The 25,688-nt window shown below is 41.3% G+C and overlaps 1 protein-coding gene across 1 annotated transcript; it reads left to right on the top strand.

The window, feature by feature from the left end:
* Positions 1–1,961: 1,961 nt before the first annotated feature.
* On the top strand, positions 1,962–25,340 carry T265_10584 (hypothetical protein; the record flags this gene model as incomplete). Its single annotated transcript, XM_009177000.1, has 9 exons — positions 1,962–2,113; positions 3,087–3,276; positions 6,990–7,152; positions 8,823–8,964; positions 9,938–10,115; positions 12,281–12,502; positions 13,746–13,951; positions 18,353–18,615; positions 24,947–25,340. The coding sequence occupies 9 exons, from the start codon at positions 1,962–1,964 to the stop codon at positions 25,084–25,086; spliced, it is 1,656 nt and encodes a 551-aa protein (XP_009175264.1).
* Positions 25,341–25,688: the final 348 nt, after the last annotated feature.

Raw genomic sequence — 25,688 nt, 5'->3', positions numbered from 1 at the left:
GTAGTGGTGATAATATATTGTGTAAAGTTCTGCTTCTCTTCTCGATTCAGCGTCCTAGGTAAAGTCTCTCTATATCTTAGTAAGGTTCTTGGTACACGAAACCTTTATAATTGGGATTGTTTTGTGCTGTTTGGGATCACAGTATGGAAATAGAATAGGATCATAGGAGACCAGGAAACCAGGACAAGCTCAGAGGTTTCTCTAGATAATTATTCAATGTTGGGACATGTCCTTTAGTTACAAAGGACGGGAGTTGTAGGGCTGAACTCTGAGCTCGGAAAAAATTGTTTGTCGTTTCAATGTCACGCTACGTACTTGGGAGGGGAGAGTCAGATAATTACGAGGGATTTTAAAGATATTGGCTTCAAAGCATACAGATAGGCGAAGCACTGCACACAAAATATCAATGGTGTGTTGGTGGGTGGCCTAATCATGTATCACGACTGATAACAACGTTTCACTCATATAATTTTAACAGCACAAACTCACTGTGTGTTAATAAGACTTTGACTGTTTTCCGAGACACGGTGAACGGGATCACATCAGGACAGTAGACCATGGGACAGCGGTCGAGAAGAAAATAACCCGATGCCCGCACCCCGTCCATCAAGCGCCCATCCGCACGTGATCATCACCAGAAAACCGCACTAATCACAAGCTTAACCGCAGAGTTTACCTGAACAATGAATGGAAGGTTTCCAATTAAGAGCAGCCGATGACTGCACCCTCTCGATACTGAAAAAATATTCAGACGAGAAAGTTGAATTCCGTCCCATGTCTGTTGTATGGGATTTCCACTTATTAATCCGATCAAATGTGCCCTATCAGGACGTAGCTTCATTCTAAAAAGCTTGCGGGGACCATAACCAGCACTGAGAATAACAGCTGGAGAGACTCGCGTGGTTTTTTATTATGACCATTACTGTACCGAGTTTAAAACCGACCTGACATATCTGGTGACTTCCACCAGTAAGCTTTTGCAGCTGATGCCAAGACATCTGACAGTCTCCTTGAACCCTGGCCTCAGGATTTCCTAAGTTGTTCGGTACACTCAAGGATGCACTGGAATCTACAGCTCAATCAAAATGCCAGATTTTGGGAAGGTCAGAAAGGCAACAGCAGACATCGCACTAAACCAATGTAAAAATTTTCTGCCACTGAGTAACGTGGAGGGAGTGGGTGATGTTGGTATAAAACTTGCCACTGACTTAGATCACAGAAATTAAGGTTCAGGAGCTGCCACAAAAGAGCAACTGACCTTTATGAAGGCTAAAACAGTGCGTTGGGCTCAGCTAGATATCAGAATATCACTTCAGCACCTGTTTTATCGCCCAGTGGTTAAAAAGTTAAGTGGAACTGGTGATGAGGCGCACTTTGTTTATCATCAGGCCAGGCAATCCCCAAAGCCCTTTAGTCTGTGTCATTAAGCCATTTGCTCCAATGAGAGCAACGCATCTCTCCGGTATATTATCACCAGAAGCGATGATTCATAATGTCACACAGAGGATAGAGTGAAACCCAACTCGAAAGTTTAGCAGCAATTTGTTCATGGAATCTGGTCGGATTTTCCGGAATCCAAAGTGGATTAAATAACCGGTTTATTTCGCTTCTTCCAAATCGGTTCATGTTCAAGCACGTTACAGAAGCAAACTTCCTGACAACAATGCTTCCGTGGAGGACTATCCTACAGTCATTGTATACTATAAAGCCATATTTCAAATGGTTTGCATGCAAACTCGTGATGTTCCATTCAGTGAGAAAAGACTCTGCATCTTAAATCTTGCAGAAGGTTGCCTATAATGTACCCGGTATTATCAGGCTAGATTAGTGCCATATTTCACCGGACTTTACCGTTTGTCTGGCAGGTAGAGAGCTCCACATTCAATGAATGAAACGTAAAAGCCAATGCGCCGGTACATTCCATCTTGGTCATATAGGACCGTTTATAACTTTTAGCCACTATGCCAATTTTGGACAGAAAGCCGGACACAGATGTGGAGGGGGCAGCAGAAAGAGAAGCCGAGTATCAACAGCTTAAAGTAGCTCTTCATGTGGCTCAAGTGGACCGTTCGCGTTATGTAGAAGAAATGCATACAGCAATGGTTAAAATGAAGCAAGTTCACTTTCGATTTTGTCATTTGCACGAATGATGTTTGGTATAATTTTTCCCCGGCATTACACTTTAAATATACTTCCGCTTGTCTTTCTTTGATCAAGCGTTGATAATAGTGAATGAATTACAACGGATATACATGGCCGACAGAATCCTGTTTGCATATAACGGAAACGTGCTTAGAATCAACTATCAAATTTGTTACTTTCTTTCAGCGATTCGTGGCTTTCCTGTAACTGATCCATTATGTGTTCTTCCTAGTTTTCGAAAATTATTTAGCTATAAAAACTGATAGACGACACTGAAAAAACCCTAGAAATAATAAGTGAGGCACCTCACGGCACATTGGCTTCCTAAGAATTTTGTTTATGGCGTACATTTCATCACATTTTTTTCGAAGTCTAAGAGTTTTGATAGTCGTAAATCATGGAAAGTGGGCCGCTATATCCATGGTAATGATTTATGCACCAACGGGCTATCGAAAGATGGGTGCAACAGGATAACAAGAGATATGACAATTTATGGATACTTACAGACAGAATGATTACAACATAAATTGTTTGGTTGTTGGTCTGTTCCCCGAGCTTGGCAGTTGGATTGCACCCGAGCTACCTACATTCCACAACATTTCTAACATAAATTGTAGTGGTACTTCTCTTAAGAATTACTGAAAATCAGCATTTTTAATATGGCAGATTTGTAAAACGTCTCGTTCTCCGCAATCGTGCAGCCGATTCCTAATGACAGACACTCCAACAGAGTAGGATTATTACGAGCAGAAAAACAACATTCATTGTGTGCTTTTTGTGAAGAGTTTTTCCCGGCTCAAAATTTATTCATTTAGTTCTTGAGTTTCAACTTTGATCACCGAGGTAACGGCATCTCGGAGGAGCTTTGAGCTACATTCTTTAAGCCCCTTTCAGTCTGTTCTATCGCATTTGCTGATACCTAGTTTACTCTGCTCATTTTAAAGACAAACAATAGAATGTTTGGAACAGGAAGGAGAGCAACTTTTGGAAAAACTCCGTGCAATAGACAGCAAACCCAATCAGATTCGAGACCAGCGAATGTGTGAGGACTTAGTGAATTTGGCCGAAAACAAAGACTGGTTACAAGAACAAATTGAGGCAGAAAAGGCAAAGCACATGGATCTGGATGCAAAGGTAAACCACACTCTCAAATCAACCTGAATCAAGTCGTTCTTTTTGCAAATGGAGATGTCTCAACCTTATTAATATTAATAAGGGCGTTGTGTACACGTCTTACCACCAAAAGATGTAAAGCGAGTGAAAAAAAGATAAGCCTTCATTGACGCATGTCGTATTCGTGTCACGTATGGGGGCACTCTTAATACTATTGTGGTGGAATATCAAGCAGACTCAGTGTGGCCCCCGCAAGTTATACACCTCAATTCTCAAGGCTGGATTCGAAACATGTACTCAACCTGCTTGAGGAATAAAAGCACCTGGATGTGCACGACCTGCAACCGAAATAAACCATAAATCATTCACATAATCAAAATTGTCACAGAGATTCCTTTATACCATTACTTTTATAACACTGAACGACAAGGTAGAAAGGTTAGCAGAGTTAGTTGCAGTGCAGTACCGTCCGCGTGCTTCTCTAATTCTTGTTATGATCCTGACATCCATTGGTGTCAGCGTTGCCTCAAAGGCAAACTCGGTAGCCTCCATGCCCAAATATATCATAATAAATAACTACCAGGCTACCGCCGGCCTAAATATTCTTACTGGAAAATTACGATCAAATATTTGCGACACAACTTGCGTCGTGAGACATGGTCTATATATGTTTACAGGTGGTTTAATAAAACCTAGAAATTTTGTCACAGTTTTGCCACTGCCTTAGACATCGGTACAAAGGCTCACGTTACATCTGTTTATTTCCATCACATCCTTAGTATTTGGCTCCAGGACAGAAGTCGGGTTCCGTGTTCTGTAGGGTTTGAAAATAAGAACAAATCTACATGCAGTTGTTATAAGAATGCTGCCAAAATTATGCTACATAGTGATATTTTCCACTTAGAGAGGAATTAAGCCTACTGAATAATCCGTGGCTCTCTGATATGTTCACACTTATCCACTGAAGGGATCGATTGACTGCTCAGTCAGTTACATTTACTTCAGAACCCCACCACTTGTAACATTCCAAAGTGAGTTTCAAAAAGCTTTCCACTGAGGAAAAGCGTGGCTAGATAAGCAAAGCAAATTATGCGAAAAAATCCGATATAACGTGAGGTGTTCAAGATAAAGGCAATTGGTCAGGGATTATCTGAATTTTTTTCTAACACGTATCTTGAAAGCCGCTAGCTTCATTTTGCCGAGATAAGTTTTTCCCACACGAATCGAATTTTTTTATCCATGAGGATCAAAGACAATAAAATGAAATTACGAATCTGATGGTTTACTTTCCTTAGATACAGAGCAATTAAATATTTTTTTCATTCTAATAACACAAACAATGTGGGTGACACACAACCACATGGGGCTGCTTCTTTTCTGCATTAATTAATCGAAACACTTGTCACATATCATTTGCAATCTCACTGGTATGACCGGTGACAAAGATCAATCATAAGCGCTAGACGCTGAGCCTAAGAAGACTTTTGAATGTTTCTTCGGATTTTTAAGGCGACCCTCCGTTACGAGCAAATGTGGGTGCAGAATCCTATGACTGAACCTGAAGTCCGAATTCCGTTCTTTGGTTTTAGCTGACAGCTGCTCAAAATGAGTGATGTCGAAGTGCTGCATATTATCACATTACTACATGCAGCAGTACGTTTATGGGGAGCCTCAACATTCTTAGCACTATCAGATTACCGATCGGAGTGTAAAATTAGCATCTAAAGAAGGTCTTAACTGGTAGGGGGGTCAGCTTTTACTGAAAGGCTATTAAGCGCCGTAAAGCTGTTTCATCCTTGCCAGCGATCATCAACAGCGTTTTTCTCTAGGAACACACTGGGATTTCGAACCTGCGACCTCCCGGTTAGTAGCCTGAACACTTGACCGTTTCGCCATGGTTAGCTAGTCAGCAGTATGATCAACTCGCATCTACAAATGAAATAACTCCACCACCTGGCCAATTGTTGTTGATTTCGTGATTAAAGAGAGAATGTCCAAGATCATCATAGGTTCTGACTTGTCCGGCCTCAGAATGACGCCACTTCACAAAATGCCGTAATTAGGTTTTTACAATGTTCTCATATATATATATATATCAAGATTTGTACTCCCAATATATGAAAGCTTCAACTTGGACCACTATTCCCCCAATTTTCTCAGTCAACTGTCACACTCCTTAAAGTGCCAGCACCGCACTCTAGGATTGCTAACGGTGAAACCTGGCAATTTAGGAATGAAATGCTTCTTCCTTTTTTAGAGGATCTTTGGGCTGGGATATCCCACAAAATGTAGCCAAAAGACTTCCTGGTTATTGTACGAAGTAACAATATTGTCCCACATGTGGTTTACTAGGTAGAGGTGTGAAGACCAGAAGAGTTTCATGATGTCCTGCAGCTACGGATAAATGAAGTCTATTGCGATTTATACATCCACATTCGGCGTGCTAATTCGGCAAACAAGATTTTGGTGGTCACCAATACGTTGGCAGTGCTGCAAAACCGACGATGGTAAAATGCTGAGGCTGGAAGTGGGTCATGGAGGACTGACCTTGCGTTCAGACGACCGTTAACGGGTTGAAGAGATGTGATCGAAAAATAATGGAATCAACGGATAAATGCATCTACATTTCTTGGAGATTATTTAGCTGGAATAGAGAAAATCGTGCGAACCTTGCTACATTATGCCAGCACAAAGTCAAGCCGGTCATAAAGAAATAAAAAAGTTTTGACTTAACCTCTTGGATAATTAAATGTTCCTTCAATAGGTGGGCAATAATCTTTGTGATGAAATTCCATCTTTCCTAATAGTAGGAAAGCCTGTGTAAATTTATCCAGCCACCTGGCGCTAAGATTAGTTTAAATCTCACCAACATGTGGGTGGCATTTAGCTGCCAAGTTCTTTTATAATGGTCGAGCAGTACCGTTCTTTGCAAAAGGTAGCTTCGTTTCCTATCAAAATCTGATTGCATAGTGCGGCAGTCAGCATCCGTTTTGATTCCACTTACGAGAACCTTGTTGTTAATTGAATACAGTATGCATGGTTTCAAAACGCGAAGGTCACTGAACTCAGTCCCCAAATGAAATTTCCCTGGAATCTTGTCTTGAGTGATATGGGCGAACATTTTTACTGGATGTTTTGGTAATAAAGTTGGGTATGATCTACAACAGCAACAAATGATCTGTTTTATATCGTTCCACTACCCGCTTGTTACTATTCAACTGATCGACAGGAAAAAAAAGGAAACGTATACTTCATAACTACCTCTGTAAGTTTACCAAAACGGTGGAACATCAAATACAAAATTTCAGTGTGATCAGTTTGTTTGGGCGTCAAAAATTTTCAAAGGAGATTTTGTCAACTAGGAGAAGACAACACAGGCTGAAAAGCCAAGAGCCAGTCATCACATAGGATCACGTGGAGTCGGTCCCATAACCGAAAGATTGGCGGCGAAATATCCTGTCTAGATTCGAACGAATCACATTGCTAATCAGCTGCTCGTGGTGGAATAGTTTAGTGTTTAAACTACTGATCGGAATGTTGTGGATTCGAGACCCCCTTGAGTTTTCTTAGATGTATACTGCCTATTATATCGAATAGTGATGAACTGGCTGCATACTGCTTTTCAGCTTGTCAGCACGGACTAGCTCCACTAACAGCGGAAAATCTCTATAAGGTTTAAGCCGTTAACTATTTTATTATGTAAACCTGAATGATATTCATCCAAATTTAATCAGATTCGTAGTATGGAGAAAAAAGTGAACGAAATGAAGGTCAAACTTGGGGGCACGATGGGTTCAGATGACTCCGTTCGTCGTGTGCGAACCAAGCTGACCACGTTGGAGAACCGTCTGGTGCACTTGCTCAAGTCATACAATGAGGAGGTTGGGAAAAACATGCGTAAGTTTGAATCAGTCCTGTTGAACATAAAGTTGTAATTCTGTACTGGTTGATTTGTGCTGGATATAATGTCCAATCGTGTTGTTCCACCTTATATAAGCATGCTGTGGAAACTCCTTGTTTTGTAACTACATTTTCCGAACTGTTGTCATGACCTACTGATTTCTGCATATGTATAAAGAATGTCGAAACCGAAATGCAGCCTGATATCTGTCCTAAATCAATTTATTTAGCTCTATTTCCTCTGCGATAAGAGATAGCGGCAAGAACTGTCGTCCCAGCACGTGAAATGCCAAAGAACTTGCGTTTCTTAGCTATTTCTGCCACTTTTAAGCGTTAAGTGACCGATAATTCATTCGAAGATGCCAAAGTGTAGCCATCCTTTGCAAAAGACATGAAATTCTGGGGTTTTTGTCAATCATAATGATGTGAAATAAAAACGAACTCAAAGTCTTCTTACCCATCTTATCAAATGCAGTGTTTGGCTATGGGTACGCCTGATGCAATTTCACACCTCAAAAAAAACACAAGATATCATTGCTCGGATAAGAGTCCGTGAAGGTAGTGGTTTTGCAGAAGGGCATTATTTTGAAACGTGCGATATCCTTCGTACTAAATAACCAGAAGAGAGCGCTCCCAGTAAACCTTCATCTTTGCACGGAGTGGCGTTTCAACGTTCCCCACACATCTAGGATTAGTCCGTCTGATGTGTTGGGACAAAGTTTGGGTTTTTTTGGTTACATGCGGACTAAATTCACCACAAATTTTGTGTAAAATTAGGCAGTAATTACCTGTATTTCAAATTACATGCAAACATTTGCGGAAAAGTGGAGTCCAAGCGCAGTCACTCGACAAAAACATATGACATCAGTGTCAATTTTGAAGATATCGATGAGCTGATTGCAGGAAAGCACAAGTTCGAAAGTCATATCAGCTTCCACTGAACTGAGTTTACTTGTTCGAATGTCCGGTCGTATGGTAGTCTTAGGATAAGTCGTTCTCTAGAAAATATGCGTGAAAACAGCTCCATCTTGCCGAGCCTTGAAATAACTCATCATTAGTCAGTCACTCTGCGTACATTAACTTCCGTTCCCGGTATAAGCAGCTGCATAGTGGGAAAACCGCTCAGAAAACTAAATATCTCCCTGAAAATCCAAGGAAACGTGGAGTAATCGGAGTATCGATGCAATACTTTGTACTTTGAATGCATTGTGGACTGCCGTAACTTGCAAAAACTCAAGGAGATAATCTGAGCACCTCCTGCAAGATTTTCTTGTGATTTCGCTGTCTATAACACAAAGAATAAGTTTGCACTCAACCAGCACAGGATTTGATGTGTGGCCGGATTATTAAGAGTCCAAAGAAATATTAATAGTTCTGGTGGACGTTAAACAACGCTTACAGGATTTATGTTCCCCTTGAATAATACACAGATTCCTCATTTTTTCCGCATTGAAAATCTGCGAGTCTACTGTCAGTCTTCTTGGTCAACATCTTTAACACTTAAGCACAAGTGACTCAGAAATTGGGTCACCATTCAGCTGTTCACTTACCAAGCGAAAGTAATTTTGTACGTCGTTCTGTCGTTTTTCTAATGACATTATATGAACGACAGGAGCAGTACTCGCTTCTCCTCGTTGAAGTGATCGGTTTTCGTCCTTCTGCTTTAGAGTTAAGAAGTGAAATTGACACACTGCGGATGCAGAGGTCCAAATTTGATCAACTTTACCGAAAGTTGGAGCAAACCTTGTCCAAACAGAGAACGGTTATTGGCCAAATTATTGAAGCAACATCACAAGCTTACGAGCAACGGTAATTTTTGGTGGCTTTGTTTAACAATGATCTTGTTGATAAATACTGACTGGTAAACTTACTAGTGGTACCCTGAGTGGATTTCTGGTACCAAGCTGCTTGTTGACACTACAGGGCTCCCCTCCAAGTCAACACTATCGAAAAACAAGGGAATTCTGAAAGAGGCCCACCTGGATGAATAGAAGGAAGACTGGGAGGGGGGATCGTGTTACTGTCTTCCGCTCACTGCAGCTACTTGAAGTGGCAACGAATAATTCGGATACATATATTTTTTCCACTGCATACTTAGGAAAATGAGGCCGAAAAATCTGATGTTACCGGATGACTTGATTTTGATCCAGTCCTCAACAGTTCACATACCTTAGCATTTTTCATTCATTTAGTCATTCTTAATTTAGTTTGGCAAAGTAGCACAATGCGTAAACTTCTGTATCGGCGAGAGTCTATAGACAGTTGCAATGTCACATGTTCATGGTGAATACCCATTAGAAGACTGTGTGTCTTTGACCCAGCCAAGAAAATTATTTGCACTCGGAGAAAATGTTCGGAAGGACTGCTGAAACCGACACAGATCTGTATTTTTCCTATCCAGTTGGAGAGGTTAACATGGAGAGTTTGTGTAGTTATTCTCAAGACTCTACATTTGGGAAGACTTTTTGGTGTCTATGGCGTGTGTATACTTGGATCGAGAAGTAAGGAGACATCTTGCATCAAAAGTAAAAAAAAGTGAAGTAAACTGGACATAAGCGATACGTTTTTGGTTTTACCTGAGAAAATCTCGGTAACTTGCAAATTAATGCTAACCAAAAAGTTACAAAGCCAGGGAAGACTCTTTGATTGCAGATGCCACCATGCTTCAGTTATCTTTTCTGGTTGTATGCTGCACCTCACTAGTAATGTACATTTTTAGTCTACATACACGGTTTTATTTTACAACTAACAAATGTTCAGTGTCACTTTTCCCATCCTTTAGTGAGGATGCAGCCCAAAGAATACAACAGCTAACGGAAAAGGCGGAAAAAGATACACAACAACATAACAATGAAATGAAAGAACTAGTTCGCTTGATTGACCACGATCGAAAACTAAAACATTTCATGAAAATCAAGGCGACCGAGAGGCAAGAAGATCCACAACTCACTGCATGGAAGGTATTGCAATTCAGAGTTCAGTGCCCCTAACAATAATTGATAACACTCGGAAGTTTCTCTGAAAAGCGCAACTCATGTTGTGTTCACTTATTCAGTTAATCAGTCTACCGCACACTGGGCTTCGCAGTCCACGCTATTCGCCTAAGTACACGCCCAGAATGTCCAAATACCTCTGTACACATGATGATCTGGTGTATATTCAACCGAAAATATAAAATGAAGTCTGACTGCGCACTATCTGACTAATTAATTGAAAGCCACCCATAGCCAGAATGTAAGAGGACTAGTCGCACGAATCTTGCAATCATCCTTTTGGGGAGAGCGAATTGTTCCACGAAGAAAATGTTGATACTTTTGGGAGGGTTTGGGGTGGGGTGGGTGGGTGGTCCTTTAGGATGTATGTTACCTCCAACCTTACACATGTTGAAAGCACCCGTGACAATCATTTCCGTAAGTTTATTCACTCTGATAACGTTTGTGATAACTGGTAAATATGTTTCCATTCTCTGACAGTTTTGGTGGCACCTTGTGTGTAGCTGATGGGCCGAGACCAAATCATTCACAACTAACGGTTTCCTTCTATCCGCTTCTTATGACACGCTCAGATATTCTTTTGGTGGACTCCAAAGCAGCTATCTGAACAATGTATGACCACCGCCTAAATAGCATCCTCTGTGGGAATCCTTATCCCATAAATCGCTTGAACACATTTTAATGTGCATCTCAAAGTGAGGTGACCTCGAGTCATAAAAGCGCATTTTGTAATCATTAATAAGATGTCTCGCCGAAAAACGAAATGTTTCCATTTGACCTTTAAAATGCTACTGGAACCAAATAGACGTGTCTCCAGTGGGATAAACTAGATTTGCTTTGGTTAATAGTCGCGGCGGCAGCAAACCGCCGGTACGGCTTCAAATTTGTACATCAGTAGGCAGGAATCATTCACTTAATTACTTTGTTTGTCAGATATGCTTGAATCTCTCACTGAGGGCTGGGGAAAAAACGCTGTGTTAGCTTGGGATGATTTATCCTTCTAAGATTCATGCACCGATTCACCAAGCACACAGACGTTACAGCCAATACAGCTACCGATTTGTTTGACATTCTTCAAAACACCCAGTGATTTTTCTTGAATTACATGAGACATATTATTGGGCTGCATGCTTTGAAGTGCACGTTGAAAGACGGTGTGATGGAGGTCAGCCTAACCAACGAGGCTTGTGCCTTCTGCCGGTCTTCAGAGATGAGGACCACGTCAGCTGTAGGCTTCAGAGCAAAAGGTTACCACCATCAACGGTTTGACCGCCAGAGCTTGCCTCGTCATTTCACCGACGAAACATCTGAACGAAAGTAATGAAAAGGACATCTTTTTCAGACACTGCTTCTTGTTGAGACTTCAAGAAAGCTCGTCAGACAGCCCTGGTCTTCTGGATATTTGTGAATAGAAAGGCTTCTAAGAAATTCCCTGTTGAGTTTATGCCGAGCAGATGGCCGATCGGCAGGATCAAGCAAACACTTAAGTTCACGAAACAGTAGCTACTGAGTGGCAGCGGAGATGTGTTCATTCTTTTAGCTGTTTGTGTCTTACTTCGTGGCGGAAGACAGAAATGGATGTCAGGTGTGCCACCCGAGAAAACCGAACAAATTCAAAGTACATTAAAAATAACCGACCCTCCTGATGAATCACAGTAAACAAATCAGTGCATGCGGTAAGCGGGAACCACTAAAGACAGTCAGAAAGGAATGATTCACCTAGTGTTTTTGCATATCAGTAGCAAGTTTACATATCACTCAAGAGGGGAGACAACATTATCGAATCTACGGTAAGGTGGAAAACGGTAAATGGGCCAAGGAAGCAACTGAGAGAGGATGTACCAGCTTAGTGCCTGGGTGTATAAAGTATTATTAGATTACACTGAATGGCTCCGATGACAGAAGAATAAGTAATATTGTCTTTAATAAAAGATGAGTACTATAAAACTACTTGGATATCCTTCGCTAAATTCTTAGCATCCTAGATTAGAATCAACTAGATTAATAGATTTCTTAGACTGACTGAATTAACCTGCACGAGATGAGCATGAATATATAGTCTGTATTCACTTATGCTACCGTACCATCTCAAATTGTTTCTTATCTTATTTATGTAATTGCTGTTGCTTCAGGCCAAACGCATTCAAGAAGCTGATGAACGCCGTGCCGAAGTCGACAGATTAATAGATAATTACGAGCAAGCTTTTGATCGGATGCTGGAAGTCATGGAAGAAGCTAATCCTGAGAACCTAGTTCAAGGCTTCCTAGAGAAAGAGGATAGAAATTTCGCGCTGTTCAACTATGTGAATGAAACAAACGCTGAAATCGAAAGATTAAACGAGGAGAACGAAAATGTAATTGAATATAGTATTGTTTTAAACTTTCTCAGTTCATATATATATATATATGTGCATATACACACACACGTATATACATATAAGCCCTGGCAGGAAAATAGAACCGCGTATTGTCTTCAACATTTTTCCACATAAGGTGAAGATTTATCATCGGTGACCAAATAACAAGCCTATGATGTTCACAAACACTGGAGCAAAAACGCTTTCGTCCGCTGTGAATGGACTGGATGGTGGATTACTTTAAAACTTAAATGTTGTGTATTCTACTGGCTCAATGTTTGAAACTTTTGCATGCGTTTTGAAGACGAGTGGATGAAGATCCAGTTTCATGGGTAGTTGATAGATTTCGTAGTCTCACACCTAATGTGAAGATGTGTGCTTCACAATCTGTGTTAGCCTGTGTGCTGGAATCGAGAGTTCCATAACTTCAATCTGCAACCTCTATTTGTACAATTCGTAGAGCCTATGATGATTTGAGCTGATCAGAAGCCTCTGCACCCGGAACCCGGCCTTCGGAATGTTGATTCTTATCGATTAGTGTACACCGCCACGTTTTTTGCATGTTTGTGTAATAGCCTAGTAACATTGAACGTTGCTTGGACACCAAATTTGTCCTTCTCAATAGCGCTCTTTTTGATGCTGCTGACATAAGTGCGTTAACATGCAGTAAGAAGTGAATCTGGAGCAGAAATGTAAAAATTATGCATAATGTGCACAATTCCAATAATTTTCGATGAGGGTTTAATTGGAAGGTTCAGAATGTTTTGTTACCACCTGGCGTATTTGTGAAAATGGCTGGGTTATACTCAAGCCGATTTTTCTTCATTCTTGCAGCCGCAATTCTGTGAGTGCCCTAAGCAAGTTATGAACTATTGTACTCAGCATAACCCTGTCTTATAAACTTTTGCCAGTTTTTAATACTGGTTGACCCAACATAGCAGAACAAGAACTGGCAATCCATGATGTGTATGATTTAGAACAGTGTGCAATATTTCTCTGGATTCTTTCTTGGATTAATTCAATGACTAGAGCAGTGGTCACCTGTGTCTTTTGAAATGCTTGAAGTTTTAAGTAAATGCGATTGAATTTCGCTATATTTAATTCGCAAAATGCACATTGGTTATCTCTAACCAAACAGTGAGTGTGCTATTTCAATTCCACATCAGTCTGGCACAATGTTTTTTTTCTCAGCTGTGCACGTGTTTGAAAACAGTTATATACTTGTTTTTCTTTTTACCAGCTGGCCGCAGAAATAGATAATTATGAAGAGAAAATGACGAAAGTAGTTGACGTGCAAAAGGATGCAATGAGTGAATGGAAGTTGTTGAATGAGACGGCTAGGGAACAACAGGAGAATACCGAAGCACGGCTTTCGGCCGCCAACGAAACCATTAAGACTGTGTGTGATATCGTTTCAGAAATAATCCAAAAACTGAAATGTGACACGTGAGTTATCTGTTATCGCTTGTTGTTTACTCGTTTATTTTTTTGTTTTCTGTGAACTAGGAAACTAACAACACTTGTATGCAAACACCTTGATTTATGTGTAAATATAATTTATAGGAGTTTAGTACCAACCAGTTGATATGTAGATTACCAGATACAAGTAAATGAACAGAACGCAACGGATGATCAACAGAACAAACAGCCCATCTATGAATATCGACTCCAATTATATGATAACTCAACCTATGTTACCGAGTATCTGTGCAATAGAAGTACCGCTAATACCAGGTTCATGTTTAGGGGACTGCTGTATCGTGGGTGGCCGTCTAGTGGTTACGCCTGCAATGAGCCTGCAAGGCTACGTGATGAGGAGAAGACGGAGAACCCTGGACATGGCTGTATTGTCAGGACAAAACATACAGAGCGTCTGAGTGAATACATAGGATGATTAAACGGCCAATTATGGTCGTTCGTTCTGTACAGCAATGGCGAAGTTCCGGTCGAGAACAATTTAAGCCCCACTCCGCTGGTCTTGTGTTGCTAAACCGTGTGTGGTGGGCTTCGCCAACGCACCTGCTATCCGGACCGTGTGGTATCGATAATGACCTTGGGGACGCATCGTTCTCTGCACATTTGCTTTTTAATGTCCGGGTGCGTCCTGACAGGGACTTTCCGAATTGCATCATTTAGTGAACAACAGGCATTATCTGAGGTAGTGTCTCTGAGAAGGATCCAAGGTAGGCCACGATACCTAAAACGATGGAACCCTGATTACAATTCCTACTAATATGCTTTCCAGTTGCACTGGTAGCTGTGGTCGTTTATGTAGTTGACCTAGCGTTACTGTGTGTGACAAGTGAGATTAACAGGAAAAGCGGGAATGTAAATTACCACATTTAAAGAATTTTTCGCTAAAACCTTATGTATATCCCACCTAGGTGTACCGGTCGCTGCCTTACCAAAATGGAGTTCTCCCCACTGAGCTGCTGAGAACGTCCGTCCTAAATGATATCTATGCGCCTAAAAAACCGGGTTTCATGTCATCCTGCCTATAGGTGGTCGGAAACCAGGAAGGAGATGGCACGCAGCCGATCCTAGTGGCGTGTGTGCCGTAATTTTCTAAGTTGAAGTGTCAACCTAAAGTTTGGCTGTCATCTTGCGCAGGACTTGTGTTGGGTGAGGTTCACAATGAACGCAAGGTCAATCCAATCGATAACGCCTTACCTCTTCCTTATACTGCGCTTTCTTTATTTTAATGCTGTCCAAAGGCTTAGGCGCCCTAATTTCGATGTTTTCCTTTTTCGCACTGATCCCCTATCTTTCCGTTTTCTCTTTTCCTCACTATGACCGTCTTTCTCGTGATTTAATGGTAGAGAACCCTCAGGTATTACTGATGTGATGCTGCCGGTGATGTTGAGGGCTTACACGTGTTGCACCACTCTCATTCCTAACGGATTACTTACTGGAGTCTTGGCTTCAGCCATGAAATACATGTGGTTATATTCATTGCAAAATATCATGTCGGTCCTAATGCATTTGATTGTACTTGGATTTTCAAATCACCACCGCACAGAAGGCAAATAGAACAGAAAGAGTAGGAGCAAACAGGAGAGCTATTCTAAATTCTTTCCTTCTGAATTCATCCTCTGTTTGATTAAATCATCGTCTTTACAAGATACACAGATTAGATCTTAACAGGTACATGGGTGAGAAAATTTCAGGCTATTCACTGGAACCTATAAAACCAGAGTTCGGCTGGCAAAATGATCCGAATAGTTCGCGAAACTTGGTCATTTGGAACTAACAAGTAGGCCTTTTGATTTACATTTTACATGTATATTTATATGTACATTTTTGACTTCGTCATGTAAAATATGTACACTTAACGGCAAAGTCGAATGCAACGCTGACATAGTACGTTTAATTGGAATATCTACGTACACTTATGTTATTATGGCCTGAAGGCCAATGCATGCTGTGCTAAACACTTGACAGCGGTTATTGTCACTACCACTTGTAGTCCCACTGGATCAGGTCAATAGTTCACACCAAAAACACATGATAATACCATGGTAATTCCATTCTGACATTCGAAGCCAGAAGGGTCATCACGTGCTTTGTCCCTAAAACATTGTTCCCAGTTCAGCGCTGTGCAGCCGGACGAGATCATTGATAGTTTGAGAAGGTTTGGAATATTCAGTCGAGCTTTTGCCTTGTAGGTGAAGTCCATCTATACGGAGCAATTGGAAAGTGCTGTACAGGTGTTTCGTCTTAGAGCAAAATATTCTGCCTTTGTTTGCTCGTCAGAAAACGCAATTTAATATTTTGATTCAAAATGAGAACTGGTTTCAAAAAACCGTTGGGGTATATTTTGTCCAGCTATTTCATGAAAAATTTTTATCGTTAGTAATTTCTCGAGATTTGCCACAACTAGTTCAGCGACATGTCAGCACAGAGGAAACCCAAAAAAATTTTAGGATCCATTTGAGGAGACAGATTGTGGATTTTGTAGGCAGCGTGGAGCATAGGGCCCTTCGGTCAGATGACTGACAGTCAAATGGCCCAGCGACGTTTGCTTGTGCAGTGGGAAGGGGTTGGGGAGCGACATCGGTGGACGCGCCCTCAGTGGCGCTCGTGCATCCAAGCTATTGCCTTCAATGCATAGCTCCTTTTCCACCCACCCCCCCCGCTTGACGACTCACTGAAAGTGCTGGATTTATGCACCAATTTACCAGCTCGCGCGTGCAATGCGCAGCTTCTTACCCCCCAATCATCGGTGAACGAAACTGTGGCAGCTACAACCAGTGTACGACCAGTACGCGGTTATTACAGCTGATAATGATGATGATGATGATTGTGGATTTTAAATGTAGTAAAGTTTGCTTTGTGAGCACGACAACCATTGAAAGGAACATGTATGAGCATGTCGATGCCCAAAGTGATTACCTGCGAAATCTACTCCCTTCAAGTGTACTACGTGAGTAAGGAACACCAAATTACTTCCAGTGGGAATCCCTTGTAGCCCAGCTGTCTCACTAGCTAAGCAGTGATTATTGGAGTCACTATGGCATGGATACATTGTGTATAAGTCTCTCACAAAGTGGCCTATGGAAAAGATTGCTCTTAGTACAATTGAAAAACAAGCCATCCATTGTTATCTAAGTTTTGGTTTCTTTAGATGAGAGTGTTTAATAGCCACAAAACTTTTGGCTACAATATGAAGAAATATTGCAGTTCTGAGCCATAGCTACCTTTTGAATGATCGTCTAGAGCCTAGTGAAGAGTATAGGAAGGGTAGTCGCATCATTACAGGTGCGAATCCCGTGCATTGTATATATACAAGCCTTAGAAATATGATAATGTTTAGGACTGATCGTTGGCCAGTTCATTTTCGAACGCTTCACAAAATATGGTGTGTATTCTGAAGGAAATCACTTTCATGGATTTACATAGGAGACAAAGGCTTTTATCTGCAATGCAGCCACCTCTAAGACGTCAAAAAGTTTATAATAAATTGAGAAATAGACTGATTTCTGGAACTTTGCACGCTGCAGCTTCTACCATCGGGCGATGAGTTATAGTAATTAATATGCCAAAAACCACTATTCAGGAGAACTGGGTAAGGCGGCTGCTTTTTGTAGTGCAAACTACTAAGGGCTTGAAGCATACATAATGATTATTGACCCATAAATCTCCCCGTTGAAGCCACTTTAAATTCCTGTCACTCAAGAGTGCTGATATATGTTAAGGTTCGTCAAGCTTGTGTCGAATATCTTGTCTTCTTCTAGCGGACGGAACACCTTGAGACTTGGACAATAATTCTCCTTGTAAGTTTATCACTTGGGCATCCATCTGCCTTTCGAGGTTTGCCATTTTCTTGCAATCATCCCACCACAAGTGTATAATAGGCTGATATTCGCTGTACAAATGGTAACGAAACGTCTCAAGGTCGTTTGTCATCCAAGCAAAGAGATAAGCAAGCACCTGACCAGCCACCAATAAAGGCACCTGAGCTATCAATATTCTGACACTGCCAAACTCTCATGTTAGGTGGCTGATTTGATGTGGGTACTGAACAGTTTTTGCCCCACCCAGCCACTTCGGTCGATCTTTCCCCATAGGATGCTAACTCTTTCGGGTATTGCTGGAATATAACTTTTCATATACGCCGGCAAATCGCAACGGTTTAATCCTCTTAGTGCGAGTTTTCACCAGAAAGTCAGTTTATTATATGACTTCATCACAACGCTTTTTTGGCCATTTCATCAAATTCCTGATAAAGGGAACGTACTTCACTCCAAAATTTAAGTCCACTAATCTGAGCAAGAGTGTCTCCTGAAGATACATGGTAGATTAAGGGATCTTGCCGAATTTCCATCAGGGTCTTGAATTGAAATGTAGCTTCTTTTTTCTGACAAGTACGATGTTGACGCGCCGCTTGGCGTCATCAGAAGGAATCACCCAAAGCAACCTACTGGACTACCTGACACTGGTCGAACAACGAGTCAACCAGTTGCTTTTAATTCGGCAGTTCATTGCGGTCAATGATCCAGAAGCTCCGTTTGTCGCAAAATCAATTCTGATTGGTAACAACCTTAACGCACCCCCGACTGACAACATTCCGTCAATTCACCCGCCCAGTCTCCGAGACGATTTTGATGAAGGTAATTTTTGTTTTCTCACGATTCTCAATGATAACTGGTTTCGGACCATATCTTCGTTATTCCTAACAATAATTTGTGGTTTGAATCTTCTGCAGACTAGCGCTGTAAGTCTACAGCACATACTGTTTTTTCGTGGCTGATTTTTGTTTTACCAAAGTAGAAGTAACCATTATTATATCTGGTGCCCACAAGACATGGTTGAAAAACTACGCCATATTAAGGGACTCGTGAATGACGATTCTAGCACCTTGGGACACTTTGCCTCCATTTTTCTGTCGGGATATGGGATATCTATGGTTTTAAACGAGTGTTACGCCAAAGTGATTGCTTTAAGCGCATTGTTCTGAGCTATTATATGTCGACAAAACTGTGTCAGATAATCGCAAATCATCTTGCGCTATGCTGGTTTACAGTGAAGTGATCGTAAGCAAGAAAAATTTATAGCACGGGGATGAAAACACTGGATCTTTGATGGCAAACATGAGACAATTCCCAGTCAAGATAGTGCAGATTAAGGTCGAAGCAGGAAGCACATCACACAATAATTACATCTTAAATGACTTACGGTGTAATAACTTTCTTTTCAATTTGGTCTCTGCGTTTCAGCTTCAAACAATAAATCCCGCAAAATTGCCGCTCAGCACATTCGTTGTCAGTAACAAAACCGAGCAGAGCAACACATGACAGTATCCGGTTAAAGATTCATCTTTGGAACTCAGTGCAATTGTGGTCGTACGTATGCATTCGAAGGCAAATTGGGGCGAACAAATTTGGCTTCGGGAAAAGTCTTCAGGCTTAATGTTCTTGCTTATCTAGGATACTGACTATTACTAGGAGAAAAATGATATCAGAAAACGGTCGGCATGATTTATTCATATGATTTGAACTCAGGAAATGTGCATCACTGCGGAAGAGCACCGCTCTAGGTTTATTATCTTTTTAACTTTATGTTTTCTCCGTATTAGCACGGAAGTAGCGTTAAACGTGTCTCCTGATTACTTGTTTCAGCCTATTGAAAATTGCAGCGGTATTGCGAAAATTCAGGAGATGACCTATAACAGTTGTTATGTTCCTGAATAAAAAAAATAACAGTTGCAATTAAGCGATAAACTATACCATCAAATAGATGGTGTGAACTCCCCGTTAGAACCGTTAGTTGCTGATGTATTCATGACACAGCTGGAGAATAACCAACTTTTATTTTTTTGTTTCAACGCAGATTCTATGGGCGATGTTTTCTAGACATTTTTGTTTTTCATAAATCACTAAGCTAAAGGAGCAACACGTAGAGTTCAGTGTGCTTTACCCATCGTTGACCCTGAAAAAGGAGTCGGAAACAGCACCGAAAACTTTGCTCACACGGGATGACCTACGGAATTTACTCGCCTGCATTTAGTTTTGATGTATTGCTGTCAATGAAGATGATGATGATGACGAGAGACGGTCCGACGTGCGGCCTTCCTGAGGGAACCCCAGAGCGACTACAAACATCACTAGTTTTGTCCGCGTTGCCAAAAAGTGTAATCTGATACCGTTCTTGAGGTGACCTACTCAAGGAATATTCACTGAAGTTGAATGTGCTCACATTATATTTGGACAAAACGTTGAGCCCTATCGTCCTTTCCGTACAAAGCCGTCTTGAAACTCATTGACTGCACGGTGACCAAGATAATGTGAGATCAAAATGGTCCTAAACTCACGGTTGGGCCTCATCCAAAACTATGTGGATATCAGAAGGTCAAATGAAGTCACTTTAACTGTGTTGTCAGATGAGAAAAATACGTTGGTTCACTCAACGTCAAGCTACGTGCGGCACTACATCAAATTTACGGAGAGCTCTCTCGTTTTTCGTTTGTAGGGAATCTATTTGTCTCGTTTTTCTCTTTGACCTGACAGGTATCGCCAAAATTCATCTTGTGGTTTATATGTTGTTTTTATGAATGCATCTGAAATAGCAGTAGTCAAACTGAAAGTGGTTGTGTGAGCACCATTCCGTTGTAAGCCTTTTCCCAAGAGTTACAAAAACGAGTTCTTTGGTTGCACACTGTCGATTCAGCACCTAGAGCGCGTAATAGTTTATCGCTTTGCTTAAATAAACTGTGTAAATGCATCAACCAGGTAGGGTTATTTCAATCTAAATCACCCAATGCACACGGATCTTCCCCCACAGCAAGTGGTAGATTGACAGTGCACCGTGATGTGCTTTGAAGGCAGCCAGCAGTAACGGTTAGGGTCCATGTGGTTCTTTTCCGTTGGTCGCCCACAAGAATGATGCTGAAAATGTTGATCCGTGTGCATGTAGTAGTATCATAAACAACTCCAGGCTCACTTATAGCGATATCGAGCAAGATCCAGGATGCGTATTTGTAGCTTACCCTCAGATGGAATCTCTCTAGCTATTCTCATTTATCAGGGTTTACGGTGTTCTACAACTGTCACATTTAGCATTGTGTTATATCTAACTGCCGTTCCCAACCCAGTGCATGGTGCTCACCGTCGGGGGTATACAACAGCTTCATTCCAAACAAGCGAGTGCGTGCAAATGCAAAAATTACAACGGCCTTTCTGACACTGACCCAGGATGTCTGGTAGGCGTTTAGTGAACATCCATTGTTGACACTTGTCGGCTTTTACTGAACTGATTGAATGATTGACTGGCCCGGATGCTTGCCGGCTTTTCTACTGAGATTTTAGTGAAGTTTTAGGGTCTCAGTAGGTTCCGGGGGTCCTAGGGTTACTCTCAGGAACCGGACCTTCCTGATACATTGCGTGTTACACTCCCGAAACACGTAGTTTTATGTTTCACTTGTCTTACCATTTATTGTTCTTTATGGAAAATTCCCCCCTGAGTGGGATAATCCGGCTCGTGGAATATCCGAAATGGTTGCAGATCACGAAGCTTTTATTGCTTCGAATAGATCTCGGGGTAAATTCCAGAAGATACTTTGTATCAATAAAGTTTGAACGAAATTACTGGGGCAAGCAAAATAATGGTCCTATTAGATGTGAGCTCATCAGTGACATCTAGGGCTCTTAAATTGGCCGAGTGAAGTGTCGCTAAATTACTGGATGACTATGGTATATCTGCGAAGAGAACACGACCTGTACAAACTGCTCAACTTATGGCAGATAACATTGTTCGAGTTCAGCGAGCAGTATTACGCCTAATTATGAGGAGCATTATTCGTGTTCAAGACCTCAAGGTTTATCGCAGAAATCATAATGCATAAACTGAGGCGAGATATGAACTCAAAAACACAGATCTACTGCATAACCGACACCTTGAACCCCATCAGAAGTAGTGGATGAAGTCGTACAAGCCACTTAATAAATAATGAATTTTGAAGAGATAAAATTTACAGCTGATGAAATAAATGACTGAGACCTGGTGTTTTCGGATCGTCCGTTTGTGAGTGGGTCGACAAGAATCGCTACACCAGTGAGTCGAAGGAGGGCCGGTACAAAGATATTTTTCAAGATATGATGACCGAAAAACTTTGTCTAAACTGCTCCTGCGAAACCTCTTTCGACAAAATTAGGATCACAAACTTAGAGTAAACAAATCGAGGAAATTCTGTAAATGATTGTAAGATTGCCACATCGTAATACGATAATGATATACAAGTCCAATGCATATGGTGAGCATCATCAGACCGGGAAGTGGAATTGAATATAAGAAAGACGGCCAATGTTGTACACAAGATTCAGTTCAAAGGCTAATGCAGACACTTCGGGACTCAGAAAGTTTTCACCGGACTATCTGAACACAATCTTATGGCCTAAAATACGATCAATCTTATCCCCGTTCATCCGAACCTGGAAGGATACGAATCTGATAGAAATGCTGACCCGAATACGAACAAGGAAAGTAGTGAATTGATGAAGGTGGCGTACTGAACCAAAATCTCCATCAACAAACGATGCAAAAACTACAAAGTCCATCAAATACTAGAATCAGTGACAGGTTGAGAAAGGCTGATTCAACCCGAAAAGACTGACTTTGGTGAAACACGCCCCAGACAAAAAAAACAAAACGCGAAAAGTAAAGGACAGTTTAACAAGAGAGGGCATTTAAATAAAAATTCAACCGTAAGGAACTCCCGAAAAGTGAAGCGCGGCCAGGCGAGTTAACTCAATAACATCGGCGCAATGAATTTCGCAAAATGGGCCAAAATATCAAAAGGAGAAAGCCACGAAAATGGAACTACGCGCAGAAACCAATCACCTTTAAGGAAAACAGACAGATAATTAACACAGTTAGAAAATCGAACGATTGTAACATAGAAAACATCCCAAATAAAAGCCGCTTAACGGACCAGACGAATGCATGGAATTCAGACCACAGCGCAACACGAATGGGCAGTTTGGTTGCAAATATATAATCACCAACCGAGATGTTCTCATCAGTTTTTAGGGAGTGTACTGGAGTGGATGAGTCGGGGGTTGTGCGTAGATGTTGCGTATGCCTTAAGTTACGTACTGTCAGTCAGGGCTGACCTTCGCTCTCAATTGTTTGTTCGATACAGCATCTCTGTCACTTGGTCGGATATTTGTGCCCTGATTAGAATACGACTGCGTGACTCGAACATGAATTCATCCGCCCCTGTGCTACGGTTGGTGCTGGAATGATCTGTTTCCTTGAACTCTCTCGTTTCAAATTTGTAATTTTTTTAATATGATCCCAAGAAATTTATTTTTTTCATGGTATGGTAACCGGTTATTCGCTTGCTTTGAGCATTAAAGTTGACGCACTTTTTCCTTGCACACATGGATGATGATGATGAGGGCAGAGGAAGTCAAGATCAAAGGTCTCAGAGATCAAATGGTCGACCTAACGGACTTATATGAACCGAAAACTGACTTCTACGTTTGATAAATCCGACCGTAAACATTAGCTCATTCTTAGATTGATCAGAGAAGTATGTCTTTAAGGAAGTTTTGTTACCGGCCGGAAACCACACAAGTATTCATGAACGGCAAATAGAATCATCTGCGCATAAGCTGGAGAATGGTCTCTCACCTTTGGAATGACTTACCTCCGTTTCGGAAGCGGGTTTGATAAAAAATGTTGCTCCAGCAAAGGTGAAGCTACGCTGTAATAAGTGAGCCGTGAACAGCACTTCGTTCAGAAGCACTCATGATACAAACCACTGAAGGGATCTGCACCAGGCTTCGGACCAAAGATTTCATTTAAATACGTAAGTTCCTAGTTTATACAAAACGACTTAAGATGAAGATTATGAAACTCGTTTCAATGGTACAGAATTCCTCTCAATCATTCAGTGTTCAGGTTAAATGGCGGTGACCACACATCAGCTGTCTAGAGATTTGAACAGGCTTCGGATCGCCCAGCAGTACCGCGGTCACGAACAACATTCCTAGGTGTCAGAGAAGGACTACCTTTTAAGAGTGGTAAATTTAAAAAAGGTCTAAGAATTGCTGCATTGTGTTCAATGCACATCACTACCAATAGTAGTCCCTACATTAGTGATATGACTGATTACGACTGGTGTAGAATTTTTCATCTGGCTCTAAATCAGGCATCAACTTGGATCCACGAGCGTTAACACCTGTGGACTCATGCGATCACTGAGGTATGTTGTTTGTCCCATGTGGTTTCCTGATATCTGAAAGCTTTCGAACCCAGTGAAAAACGGAATCCCGGCCGTGGGCTTTTGAAGAGTAGTTGTGAGTAGTTTCCTTTATGAATGTCGTGCCAACTGAAGCATGAAGCGGCCTGTGTGCAGCACATTCAGATGGAGGACATCATAAACGAGAGTCTCCCGGAAAACCAAACTGATTTGCAAATGAGTGCATTTCTCGGAATCCTTACTGTTTTCAATGTAGGTTGCGTCAACTGAACTCTCCGGATGGGGTATCTCAGTTCAAAGACCTTTGACATAAGCATTCGGAGGCTTTATATCCCAAATAAATCAGAGAAAATAGCATCACTATGGCTGCAAAACACGCCCTAGCAAAATCCTTAATAAATAAGTTGCTCATGCTTGTATCCACAGCAAAACGTCAGCGATATACTCTTGGCAAGCCTTCGAGTTCACAACTAGGCTGTTGGGGCGAATTTTAATTCCAAAGATGACCTACCTTGACATTCACGCCCGGTTTTGTACTTCTTCGAATGACTATCATTTTTGTATTGCTTGATGGCATACACCACAAGGTTTTAGAAGTCTACATTTTCTGTTACACCAGTCCGGTTACGACTATTCTATGCATGCAACTGGACCATATTTATGATTCATTTACACATTCACTGTGTTGATTTATGTGACAGCCAAATTGCTATGCAATCCTCTTTCTTTTGTTTTGACAGCCTCAGAGATATCAGTTCTCAAGCCGTACTCGCGGGAAGAACTCCATCGGCGTGTTGTAACAACAGTCCGAAGAAAAGAGAATGAAGCCAGATCTACCCAATCTATGAGTATCTCGCTTTCAAAGGGTCCCAAGATCTAGACTGCAGGATACCGTGGAACATGCCTGGGTTTTCAAAGCACTACACGTCCCTAACATTGACGATACCGTATGTTTTCTAGGGCGTGGCGAAAAACCGACAATCTGATTTGGTGGGGACAAAGTTTATCTGGTATCAATTGCAACAAAGGATCTCTAGTTTCCGTTGCATCCATCCAATACAGCCTAAAATTACGATTATTTAAAACAGTCTGACCACTCTTAGTGCGTCTTTCTATTCAACGCATACATCTTGAAATGACACTGAATGAGACTTTTAGTCAACCGGGTCTTAGAGATAAAATTCAATTTTTCATTCACCTGTTATCCAATATTGGCCTGAAAAATCTACTACTGGTTTGGTAACCTCATCCACGTAGGCCGTTTATACAGTGGCCTTAACAGAACCAAAAAAGCTGTTTGGACGCTAACCTTTTGAGGGACAAGTGGATGTCTGTCGTATGCCCATATTCGTGATAGCGAAGATGGAATGTAATGTTAAGTCTAAAGATGACTCGTTTTGTCACAAATACTTACTTTAGAGTCCAAAATTACGTTCCAGTCCATTGAAAAGTACTAATATCGTGTTTTTGAGTGAATTATAT

Source organism: Opisthorchis viverrini (genome assembly GCF_000715545.1).
Source record: "Opisthorchis viverrini unplaced genomic scaffold opera_v5_382, whole genome shotgun sequence".
In the NCBI taxonomy this organism is placed as follows: Eukaryota; Metazoa; Platyhelminthes; class Trematoda; order Opisthorchiida; family Opisthorchiidae; genus Opisthorchis; species Opisthorchis viverrini.
Note: the sequence above shows the minus strand (reverse complement) of the source record. Positions and strands in the feature narration are given on the sequence as shown.